At 40.2% G+C, this 13,588-nt stretch overlaps 1 protein-coding gene across 11 annotated transcripts in view; it reads left to right on the top strand.

Moving 5' to 3' along the window:
• The window catches only part of APC (APC regulator of WNT signaling pathway), a 191,565-nt gene that overhangs the window by 78,866 nt on the left and 99,111 nt on the right, over positions 1–13,588 (top strand). For all 11 annotated transcript variants that reach the window (XM_038401215.2, XM_043515560.1, XM_043515559.1 and 8 more), the window contains 2 exons: positions 4,486–4,570; positions 5,091–5,292. In XM_038401215.2, coding sequence (XP_038257143.1) covers positions 4,486–4,570; positions 5,091–5,292 — 287 coding nt within the window. The remainder of the gene's footprint in view (positions 1–4,485; positions 4,571–5,090; positions 5,293–13,588) is intronic.

Consider the following 13,588-nt stretch of genomic DNA (forward strand, 5'->3'; position numbering starts at 1 on the left):
TATGCAAAATCAGGCTCTAAATTCTTTTTGACTAGGTACCCAGAGCTATCAGTCAAAATCACCAACCCAGACAGCTGACTGTGTCTTTTAAAGCCATTTCATACCTGGCTTTTTCCTGATGTTGACAAATGTCTGCACTTCCCTTGCATCTCAAAGGAAAGCTCACTTGAATTTAATGACTGACCCTCTTAAAAATAAGAGCTTACATTTAAATGGCCCAGAAAGTTCAATATATCTTGTTTTTTGCAAATTAACCCAACTTGATGCCAAAATTGGGATATCTGTGGCAGCTGTTTACATCTACCTTAAATTTTATTTCAGGAGAAGTATTGGTTTATTTTGCTACAGTCTGAATAAATTTAAATTTTCAGATAAATGAAAGTATGCAACAAACAGAAGCTCATTAAAGTTAAAGAAACAAAACATGTAAAGAACAGTGACAGTTCTGTCATAATAAACCCAGACCCAGCAGACTACCAGAAGCTGTGACTGAATGATAGGGGATGGATCACTTGATAAATTGCCCTGTTCTGTTGATTCCCTCTGAAGGGTCTGCACCAGGATTATCTGAAGGCAGGTTACTGGGCTAGATGGACCATTGGGCTTACCCGGTGTGAATGTACTTGTGTTTTTAGTGAGCTGGGGCAAGGGCTATGTGCATGTCCCCTTCCCCTCTTGACTCCCATTTCCCCTCCCCCATCTTTATTTTGCTTTCATAGATACTAAGGTCAGAAGGGACCATTCTGATCATCTAGTCCGACCTCCTGCACAGCGCAGGCCACAGAATCTCACCCACCCACTCCTATGAAAAACCTCACCTATGTCTGAGCTATTGAAGTCCTTAAATCATGGTTCAAAGACTTCAAGGAGCAGAGAAGCCTCCCTCAAGGTCAGCCATGCTACAGAGGAAGGCGAAAAACCTCCAGGGCCTCTCCAATCTGCCCTGGAGGAAAATTCCTTCCCGACCCCAAATATGGCAATCAGCTAAACTCTGAGCATATGGGCAAGATTCACCAGCCAGATACCCAGGAAAGAATTTTCTATAGTAACTCAGATCCTTTCTGTTGGGAGATAAATCATTTAGAGTGACAACATATTAAATTTTATTGGGAGGCTGAACAGGGGTATAGTTATAGAGAAAGGCATAAATTGGTGCCATCAACCAGTTTTATCTATAGACATTCCACAGGTGCTTAAAGCTGTGACTGCTAATCAAATGGCAGGGGCTCTATTTGTTCCCCATGTTCCTCCCCCTTTTGGTTTTCTGATTCCCTCCCTCCCCCACCCAAATCAGTAGGGTTCTAGATATTGATGCCTAGAGCATCAATTAATAAACAGATGGCAAAGTGAGGTATCTGTCTTCCTGACATTTCAAAAAAAGAAAAGGAGTACTTGTGGCACCTTAGAGATTAACAAATTTATTAGAGCATAAGCTTTCGTGAGCTACAGCTCACTTCACTGCAGTGAAGTGAGCTGTAGCTCACGAAAGCTTATGCTCTAATAAATTTGTTAGTCTCTAAGGTGCCACAAGTACTCCTTTTCTTTTTTCATACAGATGGACTCAGATCTTCTGGAGCCTTCGTACTTAGGATGCCACCCTCCTGGAGACCCAAAATAAGGAAAATAGTGTTAAATTAAGTAAATACAAAATTTGCAATGATTTAACTTTTACTGTTTAAAAACCAGTTTAGTTAAGCTGGTGCAAAACCCTTTGTAGATGCTCTTTATTTTGGTTTGGGTGATTTTGTTTTACTTAAATCAGTAAAGAAGTGAAGTTTAGACTTGAAATTAGATGAAGGTTTCTAACCATCAGAGGAGTGAAGTTTTGGAATAGCCTTCCCAGGGAAGTAGTGGGGGCAAAAGACCTATCTGGCTTTAAGATTATCCTCGATAAATTTATGGAGGAGATAGTATGATGGGATAACTTGATTTTGGCAATTAATTGATCTTTCAGTATTCATGGTAAATAGGCCCAATGTCCTGTGATGGGATGTTAGATGGGGTGGGATCCGAGTTACTACAGAGAATTCTTTCCTGGGTATCTGGCTGGTGAATCTTGCCTATATGCTCAGGTTTAGCTGATTGCCATATTTGGGGTCAGGAAGAAATTTTCCTCCAGGGCAGATTGGAAGAAGCCCTGGAGGTTTTTCGCCTTCCTCTGTAGCATGGGGCACCGGTCACTTGCTGGAGGATTCTCTGCTCCTTTAAACCACGATTTGAGGATTTCAATAGCTCAGACATGGGTGAGAGGTTTTTTGCAGGAGTGGGTGGGTGAGATTCTGTGGCCTGCATTGTGCAGGAGGTCGGACTAGATGATCATAATGGTCCCTTCTGACCTTAATATCTATGACTTAAGCTAAATCCATCTAAGAGTGAGTTATATTGAAGTAGGAATGTATGCACTCACTTGCACAGGTTTAAAAACACACTTTTCTAGTTAAAATGATACAATACATATCTAACAAAAATGACATCACCAAAATTGTACCTCAGTTGTTTTGAGTAAAGATATAATTTCAAAACCCAACACTAGCTCTGCAGAAGTCAGTAGGAGTACAGCAGAAGAAAAGCTTGCAGACTGGGTCCTGGACTTGTGTAAAAAAAAAAAAAAAAAAAAATTAATTTGCATCACTATGGTGTAAAATATTTTATACCATCTGTGACAACTCTTAAATTTGGCAGGATAGAAAATTGCTACCTGACCTTTAATCTAATGGAAAAAAAGATAAAATGTAGTTTAACAAATTATTTGACTAGGCTAGAGAAATAAGAGAATATATGAATGAGCAATTCCCTTTGACAACATCACACCAACCCATTTTTAGTGTTATTTTAATAAATTCTCTATCTTGTTCTCCAGGAGTTTAAAAAATATATAACTCATTTCAAAGACTTTCTCCCCACCTCTAGCCCTCAGCAGCATGGGAATCAAGGGGGTCAGGTTATTGTGTCTGAACTATATAGTTCCATTGGCTGAAACACTGGCCTATAATTGAACAGTATGCCACAACTATTTATGCAGCCCAGAGACTGCACAGTGGCTGTGTAGTTCCTCCATGCTCTGACCCCTAGTTGGTGCAGGGAAAATTATATCACCCTACCCTGTGGAACTGTCTCCTCGAAACCCTAATACTTGAAATTTGTATTGGGGACAATAATTGGAGCCTGAATAGGACTTCAAGGTTGCACCCTTATCATAATATAGTACATCTTAGCTTCTAAGGGAATCCATTCTTTCTCTCTTCCTCCCTATCTCTTAGTGGAGTACAAGGTATCTGGTATCTCTGCTGTACGTGTTCCGGGAATTGTTTGCGTTGAGGAAGAGTGTCTCAGCAGACATTTCCTTAAAATACAAAGGACAGCAACTAGACGAAGATGCTTTTAATTGTTTGTTTAGAATTCTTTAGGTTTGTAACAGTAAACAAAAAGATGCACATTTCTTGATGTAGGAGCAGTTATCCATATATAATAGCTAAGGGGTACCGCTCTAATTATTTGGACATGGTCTCTCTCTCTGACTACTGCTTCTTTTAAAAGCAGTTTCTAAACCATGCGACAAGATGAATAATAGTTTATTCCTGTGGGGAGTGGGGGGGAGGCGTTTGCCTGTGGCAATTCTTTTCAATTTATTTTTGTTGTTGATGGAGTCTCCATTGTAATAGCAAAAGCTTTCAGACCTAACTCACATTTTATTGTCCACCTAAATTTAGGCCATTGAGCATTTGGAGCCTGGAGGTAATCAGTGTTTTTACAGTGAATCTTTTCTGCATCGTGTTTTGTTTTTTTCTTGCTCAGTTATATAATTTGATCAAACATTGCTTTTATAGTATAGAGTGGAAAGAGATGTTTGCTTCAAATCCTAGGCTGTACATGTATGAGTCTTAAATCTTTTTCTCATAGGCCAGGTAGTAGCAGCTGTAATATGTTATGACCCTTACATAGTTACTGCAATGATAAGTCTTTATGGAAAAACTTTGGCAACTGAGCACCTATGCTTCTTCATAAGTTATTGCGAGTTAAAGATGCTCAGTTCCTCTGAAAATTAAGCTACTTTTATTTTGGTGCCTAAATAATAGATTTATAAGACTAATTTTAGGCACACAAGTTTGAAAACGTTGGCCTTCATTTCTGTGCACCTTGATTTTGCCATGTGTAACATAAAGAGAACGCCTAACTCCTTGAAATACTGAGATGAATTGTGCTGTAAAAGGTGATGTGCTATTTTAAGGGAATGAACTCCTGAATGCAATCATATTTGGAAGAATATTGAAATCAAATCAAATAAAATTTTAATGACAGTGGATTACTGTTCAGATGAAATGTTGCAGTGGGCTTGTGCCAATATTGCATTAGTTATTACAGTGAAATCTGATATTTGGAGAGGAAGAGATACATTTGTTCTGTATTTCAATTGTTGTTGTGGTATGGATTTTTTTTTTAGTTGTGCTCCTTTTTTTTTTTTTTTTTTTTTTTTTTTTAAAACAGGAGGTGCTGAAACAGCTACAAGGAAGCATTGAAGATGAGGCAATGGCTTCTTCTGGACAGATTGATTTGTTGGAGCGACTTAAAGGTAAATTTGGAAAGATTTTTAAGTAGGATTACTTGCTTGCCAATCGTAGTTGCTGAGGTGTAATATTTTCAAGGATCCCAAATCCCACTGACTTTCAATGAAACGTAAGACTCCTAAGTACCTAAGTCACTTTTAAAGTAGGACTAAAGATCCTAAATCACTTAGTTGCTTTTTGAAATGTTTATCCTAAGTCTCCATGCAAAATACTATTGATACACAAGCTACATTTTATTGAACTTCCATAAAACTGCACTTGATTTGTATTGCTCAAATAGGGGTTTTTTTACCTTTTTGTTTAGATTAATAACATGATCCTCCAACTGTACTATCAAGGTTGGTTGGTTTACACAATATTTTCCTTTGGGATCTGTAGAAAAACCTGTTTGTTTCCACCAACCTAAAGACAAAAAAATGTTTACATGACACACACAAAATATAAAATTAAGGTGTAAACAATTTTTTAGGTTTGCTACTATTAAGCTTCTGCTCTACAAAGCTTTATTCTTTATTTTTCATTCAGAACTGAACTTGGATAGTGGTAACTTTCCTGGAGTGAAGCTAAGGCCAAAGATGTCCTTGCGTTCATATGGAAGCAGGGAAGGGTCCGTGTCAAGCCGTTCAGGAGAGTGCAGCCCTGTTCCCATGGGATCATTTCCAAGAAGAGGGTTTATGAATGGAAGCAGAGAGAGCACTGGTTATTTAGAAGAACTAGAGAAAGAAAGGTAACTTTTTAATTGGTGTTCATTGTGCATCAACTTCTTTTAATTTTAAAAATATAAACTTGGTGACATCTTTAAAATAAAATGAAAAATATCCCCCTACACTAATATTATTCAGCCATCACTTGTATTTATTTTGGGCAACAGCATACTCTGAATTAGATGAACACTTAAACCTGTTGTAGATTCTAGGTTCCATTAAATACAGAAGAAAGTGCAATTAAAACATGTACTATTGCTTCAAACGTTTGTCCATGTGTGTTCCACTGTTGCACCCTAAGCCCTTGATTTTGGATTCTTTTGGCCATCAGTGTCTGAAAGTTAGTGTTAGCATGTGTTTGATACTTAGTGTTTCCTTTTGATTTAAAAAAAAAAAACAGAAGGCATAAAAAAGCTTTTTTCTCTGAAGGACTTCATCTGGTACTGTCCAGCCCTTATGATAGAACAGAGGTTTCCAGGATTTAAGATGTCATCCTTCTGAGGCAGTAATGCCCCTTAATGATGGACATTCAATGATGGACATCCATAATAATGGATATTATGTCTCAGCAATTAAGGGCACATTCTAGAGAGATGTGCCATCTGCAAGTTGTTCTCAAACAGAACACAAAAAATGAGAAGTTTACCTGAAGCTGTTTTTAATTAACATGACTATGCACCGCTCGTCATCTCCTGGAGTGTCTGGAACTAAAATCCTTGAGCAGACTTCTACAAAAAGTCTTCCATTGTTTCTGAGGGTATCGCTACACGGCAAAGAAAAACCCATAGCTGGCCTATGCCAGCCAAATTGGGCTCGCGGGGCTCAGACTGTGGCTCCAACTGTGTTTCGTTGCTGTGTAGACTTTTGGGCTTGGACTGGAACCCAAGCTCTGTGACCCTGCAGAAGCCCGGAAGTCTACATGGCAATGAAACAGCTCCATAGCCTGAGCTCCACAAGCCGAGTTGGTTGACATGGGCCAGCAAAGGTTTTTCTTTGCTGTGTAGACATACCCAGAGGGATCTTCCTTAGTGTCCAGTAAAACATCTGTGGATAGGGGAAGAAAGGATCACTGGTCCTCTAAAGGGTATAGATCTAGGTCCCCCTCGTCGGGTCCTCGCACTAAACAGCAGGAACCCTCTTGTTCTGCTGCTCAGAAGGGTAGTTCAAGGCCCAGGGAGGGTCCCTCTGAAACCCATGATATGGCGGGGGGCGGGGGCGGGGCGGGGCAGTGTTGATATGCCAGTGATATACAGGAGATCAGACTTAGATGATCTGGTGATCCCTTCTGGTCTTAAACTCTGACTCTGACACTCAGATGCTGGCCGCTCTGCCACTGGAGCACAGAGGTCCCTGATACTGATGTTTTTGGTACTGATTACTCTGGTACTGACCATTTCCATTCACATGAGTCTTCATGGCTTTGATAGATCGCAGAGTCTCTGTGGTCTTGGAATCACTGCAGTTGTCAGTGGTCAAAATTCCTCTTGTACCATCCACTACTGCCTTTCCAGTACCAAGCACACTTGTAGTACTAAATAGACAGTATACTGAGTGATTGCCTAGCACCTCAGCTACAACTGCTTCTGCACTAGAAGAGGATTATTCTTTCTCCCTCCTCTGGTTCTGCCTGTACCAGGGAGGTGCCACCTTCTCATTCATTAGGGTGTAGGTCATTTGCTATCTACATATCAGAAAGGGATTCTAGGGCATACTGCTATTATCCAGTGCCCAAAAGTTCTAGGAGAAACACTGCCTCTTGGTACCTACCTGAATGGGTGCCATATCATTGCCAGGGCCTTGTTCATACTGAGCACGATGGGGACTACAACCTGTCAAAAAGTCTGCTGCTGCCACAGTCTAGAGCTAGGTCTCCCTCTCTTCTGAGCCATCAGGAGGTATGGGGTCCACCTACTGCTCAGCAGAAACAAGGCTTTGTTAAGGAAGAGTTAGACTAATGACCACGCCGTGCCAACTCATATATCATCATCTCCTAATGAGGCTGTGGTACCTTCAATGTCCAGTGCATAGGCTGATGACTATAAGACCTTTTAGGAGTTAACTTCCATGATCCTGTGCAGTATCCAGAAGAAGTCACACAAACACTTGAACATCTTACACATCTCTGCCGGGTTGCCTTACAATGCTTATAAATGAGGGCATTTTGGAGTCAAACAAGCTACATTGACAAGTGGCTGCTTTCTTAGTGATGACATCAAAATGGGGACATCACCATTTTCAGGTACTCTATATACATTGAGCAATTTTATACCCTCCTGGTACCTGGATCTTTGGTTTTAGCAAAGGTCCCTGAGAGAACCAACCATCATGGGTCATTTAAAATCAAACCCTGAGATAAGGATCCCAATAAACAAGATCAATTCAGTTGCGAAAATTACTCCTTAGTCAGTTTGCAGTTGAGAATTGCCAATTATCAGACCTTTTTGGTGAAATATGACTATTAAAATTGAGACACTATCTCCAAATTTTCCAACAAGATTCATCATGACATCGAAGAGGTATCCAAGTTCATTATCTTGGAGAGACAGCTGGTTGATGCAGCTTTCAATGTGTCGGACACAACAGCCAGCTCCATGGCCATCTCAGTGACCAGTCCTCTTGCTCCAATCTAGCATCCCTACAGAGGTACAATCAATAATAGAGAGTGTGCAATTTGAAGGATGAGATTTTTTTTTTAACCCAAGAAGTGATGAGTCCTTACATTCTCTAACCAACTCTAGGGTGACCCTAAAGTCTTTGGAGGTTTACACACACACTTTAAAAAGGAAGTAAGTCAGGCCTCAACTATACCCTAGGTATTCCTACTTTGCACAGCACAGACCATCTGAGCCTCACGAGAAGTATCGGGTTTCAAAGGAGATTTCAGTTGCATTATCTTACTACCCTGTAATGACCTCATCAAAGCAGCGGATTTGACTCCTTGGTCAGAACATGTGTACAACTTTTGTTGGATATCCCTTTTATTTTGCCTCTGTTTGGGAACCACTTGTTTTTATTTTTGTGGGGCTTGGAACACCATCACTACATACAGCTGGGGGTGTCTAGAAACACAGAGGTGGATACTGTATCCAATTCCAGTCTTAAAGAGCATAAGGGGGAAAGGATTTTACTCCAATTACTTTCTAATACCCAAGAAAAAAGGGGGCTGGTGCTCCATTCTGGAATTGAGACAGCTGAACACTTCCATCTTCAGATTCAAGTTCAGGATGGTTACACTAACCTCTATAATTCACTCTCTAGATTCACAGAACTGGTATGCAGCTCTCAATCTGCAGGATGCTTACTTTCATATAGTAATCCATCCTGCCCACAGAAAATATGAAAGGTTTCAGGTGAGCAAATTACACTATCAATATAGAGTTCTGCCATTTGATGTATCAACAGCAGCCAGGATGTTTACCAAATGCATTGCAGTAGTGGCAACCTACTTGGAGAAATGAAGGGTCCAGATTTACCCATACCTAGATGATTGGCTCATTCAGGGAAAGTCTCTATTACAAGTAACAGGCTCAATGTAACATACAACATACAACTTTTTGCCTTGCTAGGCCTCAGAGTCAACAGAAAGAAATCCGCGTCAATTCCAACACAGAGGATAGAATTTATTGGGACAGTTCTGGCATCCCCTACAATAAGGGCCTATTTGCCTCAGGAAAAGATTTCAAGCCATAGAAGATCTAGACAATTGCCTACAGTATCATTATCAGACATTGTTGCGAACTTGTCTCAGATATCTGTTGTCCCTGGCCTCCTGCACATATGTAACATACCATTCCAGATTTCCCCTCCAGTGCATGCAAAGGTCATTGAAGTCAGTGTATCAGCCCAACAAACATATAGAGATGAAGGTGCAGTTTCCTCCAAAAGTTCTGTCACCATTAAAGTGGTGGAAGAAGTCTCTGCAAGTATCTTTCACCATAGCCATCCAAGATGCTAATCATAGATGTCTCCAGTCTAGGATGGGGAGCCCACCTAGACAATCTTCAAACTTAAGGCCTTTGGATTCTCAGGAAGCCTGGTTACATGCAAACATTTTAGAGCTAAGGACCATTTTTTCCTAATGATTCTCAGAGGCTTAGTCATTCAAATTGCAACACACAACACCACAGTGATGCTTTATATCAGCAAGCAGCAGAGAGCAAAATATGCTCATCTGTGTCAAGAGACTGTACACATTTGGAATTGGTGCATGTAGCATGAGATTACCCCAATAGCACTTCACTTACTATGTTTGCAGAATGTTATGGTGGACTACTCCAGAAGGGAGTTTTCAAGCAGCCACTAATGGTCAGTGAAGGAGACAATCATATTCACAAAGTGGGATTGATCCTTTGTGACAAAGGAGAATAAAAAACGTTACAAATTCTGCTTCAGATGTGGCCAGGACCAGGGATCTCTGTCGGAAGTGATTAGAGTCCCCTGGACTCCAAATCTAATGTATACATATATCCTCTGATTCCACTAATCTCGAGTCATCTGGGGACTAAACCAAGATGATCATGCTGGACCAGCCTGGCCAGGGCAGTTCTGGTTCTCAGACCTGATGAATCTCTGTTTGTTCTCCAGTCCAGTTACCTCTTCAGCCAGATATAATATCAAAAAGGAAGGGGTAGATGGTCCCTTCAGATTATCCATGCTGGCCATTCTATCCTGGCAGGCTAACATTGGTAGAGAGAGAAGCTACTGGGTAGAAGTACAGAATATCCTTATCCACAGTAGAAAGAACTCTTCAAAGGTTGGTTTATTCAGTCAATCCCACCAACGTCAATTATCTCTGAAACTCACATACCTGATATACTGGAATATATCCTGTCCTTAAAGAATTCAAAACTGTCTGTAAATTCCCTTAATGTTCACCTAGCAGCCATTTCAGCTTGACATGCTCCCATTCAGGGCCATTGAACATTCTCATGTCCCACAGTAGCTAGATTCTTGAAGAGCCTTATGCAGGTGCCTCTCCTTCCATGGGATTTCGACTTAGTTCTGATGGGTCCATCCTTTCAGCCCCATGCTACGTTTCCTCTTCCACTTGTCCATCAAAATAGCCTTCATAGTGGCTATAACATTGGCCAGAAAGGCAGTAGAGTGATGGGACCTCCGTATATGGTGCCTCATAGGGACAGGATGACCTTTTGCCTTCCCCAAAGTTTTTGCCAAAGCTAGTCTTTGACTTTCATTTCAACCAAGTAATATACATGCCTGTATTTTTTCCAAGCCACATTCCAACAAAGGCAAAAATAAAGTTTACACTTCTGTCAAGGTTCCTTCCCCACTCTGAACTCTAGGGTACAGATGTGGGGATCTGCATGAAAACCCCCCTAAACTTATTTTTACCAGCTTAGGTTAAAACTTCCCCAAGGTACAAGCTATTTTACCTTTTGCCCTTGGACTTTATTGCTGCCACCACCAAGTGTCTAACAAATATATATAACAGGGAAAGAGCCCGCTTGGAAACGTCTTTTCCCCCCCAAAATCCTCCCAAACCCTACACTCCCTTTCCTGAGGAAGGCTTGAGGAAAAATCCTCCCCAGTTTGCATCGGTGAACACAGACCCAAGCCCTTGGATCTTAAGAACAATGAAAAAGCAATCAGGTTTTTAAAAGAAGAATTTTAATTGAAGAAAAAGTAAAAGAATCACCTCTGTAAAATCAGGATGGTCCTTACAAGGTAATCAGATTCAAAACAGAGAGAATCCCTCTAGGCAAAACCTTAAGTTACAAAAAGACACAAAAACAGGAATATACATTCCATTCAGCACAGCTTATTTTATCAGCCATTTAAACAAAACAGAATCTAATGCATATTTATCTTGATTACTTACTAAGTTCTAAGACTCCATTCCTTTTCTGTTCCCGGCAAAAGCATCACACAGACAGAGAGAACCTTTGTTTCTCCCCACCTCCAGCTTTGAAAGTATCTTGTCTCCTGATTGGTCATTTTGGTCAGGTGCCAGCGAGGTTATCCTAGCTTCTTAACCCTTTACCGGTGAAAGGGTTTTTCCTCTGGCCAGGAGGGATTTAAAAGTGTTTACCCTTCCCTTTATATTTATGACAACTTCTGTCTAGATAAAACTAAGCCATTTAGGGCATCCCCTAGATTATTTGTTGTTCATGTAGGTATGGCTGAGTATGCAAGGTCAGAGTGTATCAACACAAACTATTGAACTAGTTTTCTGCTTGTATTAAATTAGACTATCAAATAGATAACTGAGGTCCACCCTCGAGGACGACAGCCCACTCACCCCACTGTGGTTAAGCAGCTTCTGCAGCTTCTTTGAAAAGTGTTCCAATAGTAGAAATATGTAGGACAGCAACTTGGAATTATACGCATATGCTTACACAACATTACTTTATAATAGAAACATCAAGATCCAATGCTCATTTTGTCAGAGCCATCTTACAAGCGTTGTTCAAATAAATTCCTAGTGCCTATGTCCTGTGGTCTAGGTTGCTGCTTATGAATGACCAAAAGTGGAATGAATATATATAGATAAGCATTCAAAGAAGAAAAAACTGTTATTCATCGTACTGTAACTGTAGTTCAAGATGTTTGTCCAGATGTGTTCCATACCCCACCCCCCTTCTCTGCTGCTGGAGTCTGAGAACACCTAGATTCTGCATTGGTGAAGGGACTGAGGGATGATTGGGATTGCCTTGCTGTTACTCCCTTGGTTAGAGGCACGATGACCCTTAGGGCTTGATTTTCCAGGGTAAATCGACCTAAGTTACGCTACTCCAGCAACACGAATAACATAGCTGGAGTCAATGTAGCTTAGGTCGACTTACCGTAGTGTCCTCACTGCGCTGCGTCGATGAGAGATGCTCTTCGGTCGATTTTACTTTACTCTCCTGAGAGAGCTGGAGTACCTGGGTCGACCAGAGAGCGCTGTGCCTTCAATTTAGTAGGTCTTCACTAGATCTGCTAAATAAGCAGCATTGATCTCCCCGTAGTGAAGACCAGCCCTCAGAGTACAGGTGCAGCCCCCAATGGATGCTGCTGGCCTGAAGAATCCAAACTCAAGTGCCTGGGGCACATGCACAAGAACAGTGTACTATATAAAGAGAACACATCTTGAAGAACTACAGTTAAAATACTTTTAGATTAGTTACATTAAAGTAACTTTATTTTCCTATGTTTTGTGTTTTTAAATTTGTTTGACATGTTTGCATGCTAATTTTCTATTCTTAAATATAGAAATATTTATCAGATATGTATTTTATGTAATTTTAAAAAACCCAAAGCTTTCTGAAAGTTCAGTGAATCTTTGACATATGTTAAAAGTTTAAAACAATTTAAACGAGAAAAACAAGTAGAACAATTTTCTCAAACCAAAAAGAGAAAAAAGTTCCCATTCCGGTGACCTATTATAGCTATAAAGTTCATCCCAATATGCCCATCATAGCCCTCAACTCCCTGCCAGATTCACACATTTTTACTAAGTAGAAATAAAATGGATGAAAAATCAACTTTCAAGTAAATTGCACTGCTATAGCTGTAAAATATGTTTAAATGTGTGCTTTCACATGCTTAGAATTCATGTTGTATTACATGTTCTCTGTTTTGTCCAAAGCTCATTTCAGAGTGAAACAGTATCCTTTCAGTCACACATGTCCAACTGTTAAGTAAAGGTCGAGCCCTTTTTGTTTTTTCTAGTTTAGTGAGTTTAGTACCCTGGCCTTTATCACTCCTGTAACACATCAGCAGAGAACTGGACTGGACATCTTGTCTGGGACTGACGAGATGCTGGTAAATTGTCTAAAGTATTCTTATTTCTTTTTTTTGTCTTCTGGGGGGGGTGTGTGTGTGTGTGTGTGTGTGTGTGTGTGTGTGTGTGTTTTCTCTGACCTTTCTCACCCTTTTTCTGTGTCTGACCACTACTTGCCTCTTTCCTAGGCATTTCTAATGGCTACCAGTAATGCTTGCTTGTACTAGGGGATTTTAATGCAATTTCAGTTGTTCCAAAGGTACAAAGTTTGTGTTCAGTCTAAGTATTAGCTATGCTACAGTATTTCAGTACAGTACAGAGGTTGAACAAACTTAATGTCAGTTTTCTTACATACTAGACTGAAACTTTCTGACAGTATTTTCAGTAGAAACTAATAGTATATCCCAGCTTTGGCTAGTTTAAGCATCACTGCCTAATACATTTAAGTTGCTTTTCCAAGCTACTTTGCTTCAAAGATTTTTCATGTTCATAGATGTTTTATGCATTAGCTACTTAGAAGAGATGCATGATTTGTTTTTGATATTGAGCAGAAGTTACTGTAGTTGGTGAAATATCAGTCATTTTTATAGGAAATT

This window comes from Dermochelys coriacea, chromosome 5 (assembly GCF_009764565.3).
Source record: "Dermochelys coriacea isolate rDerCor1 chromosome 5, rDerCor1.pri.v4, whole genome shotgun sequence".
NCBI classification, from domain to species: Eukaryota; Metazoa; Chordata; order Testudines; family Dermochelyidae; genus Dermochelys; species Dermochelys coriacea.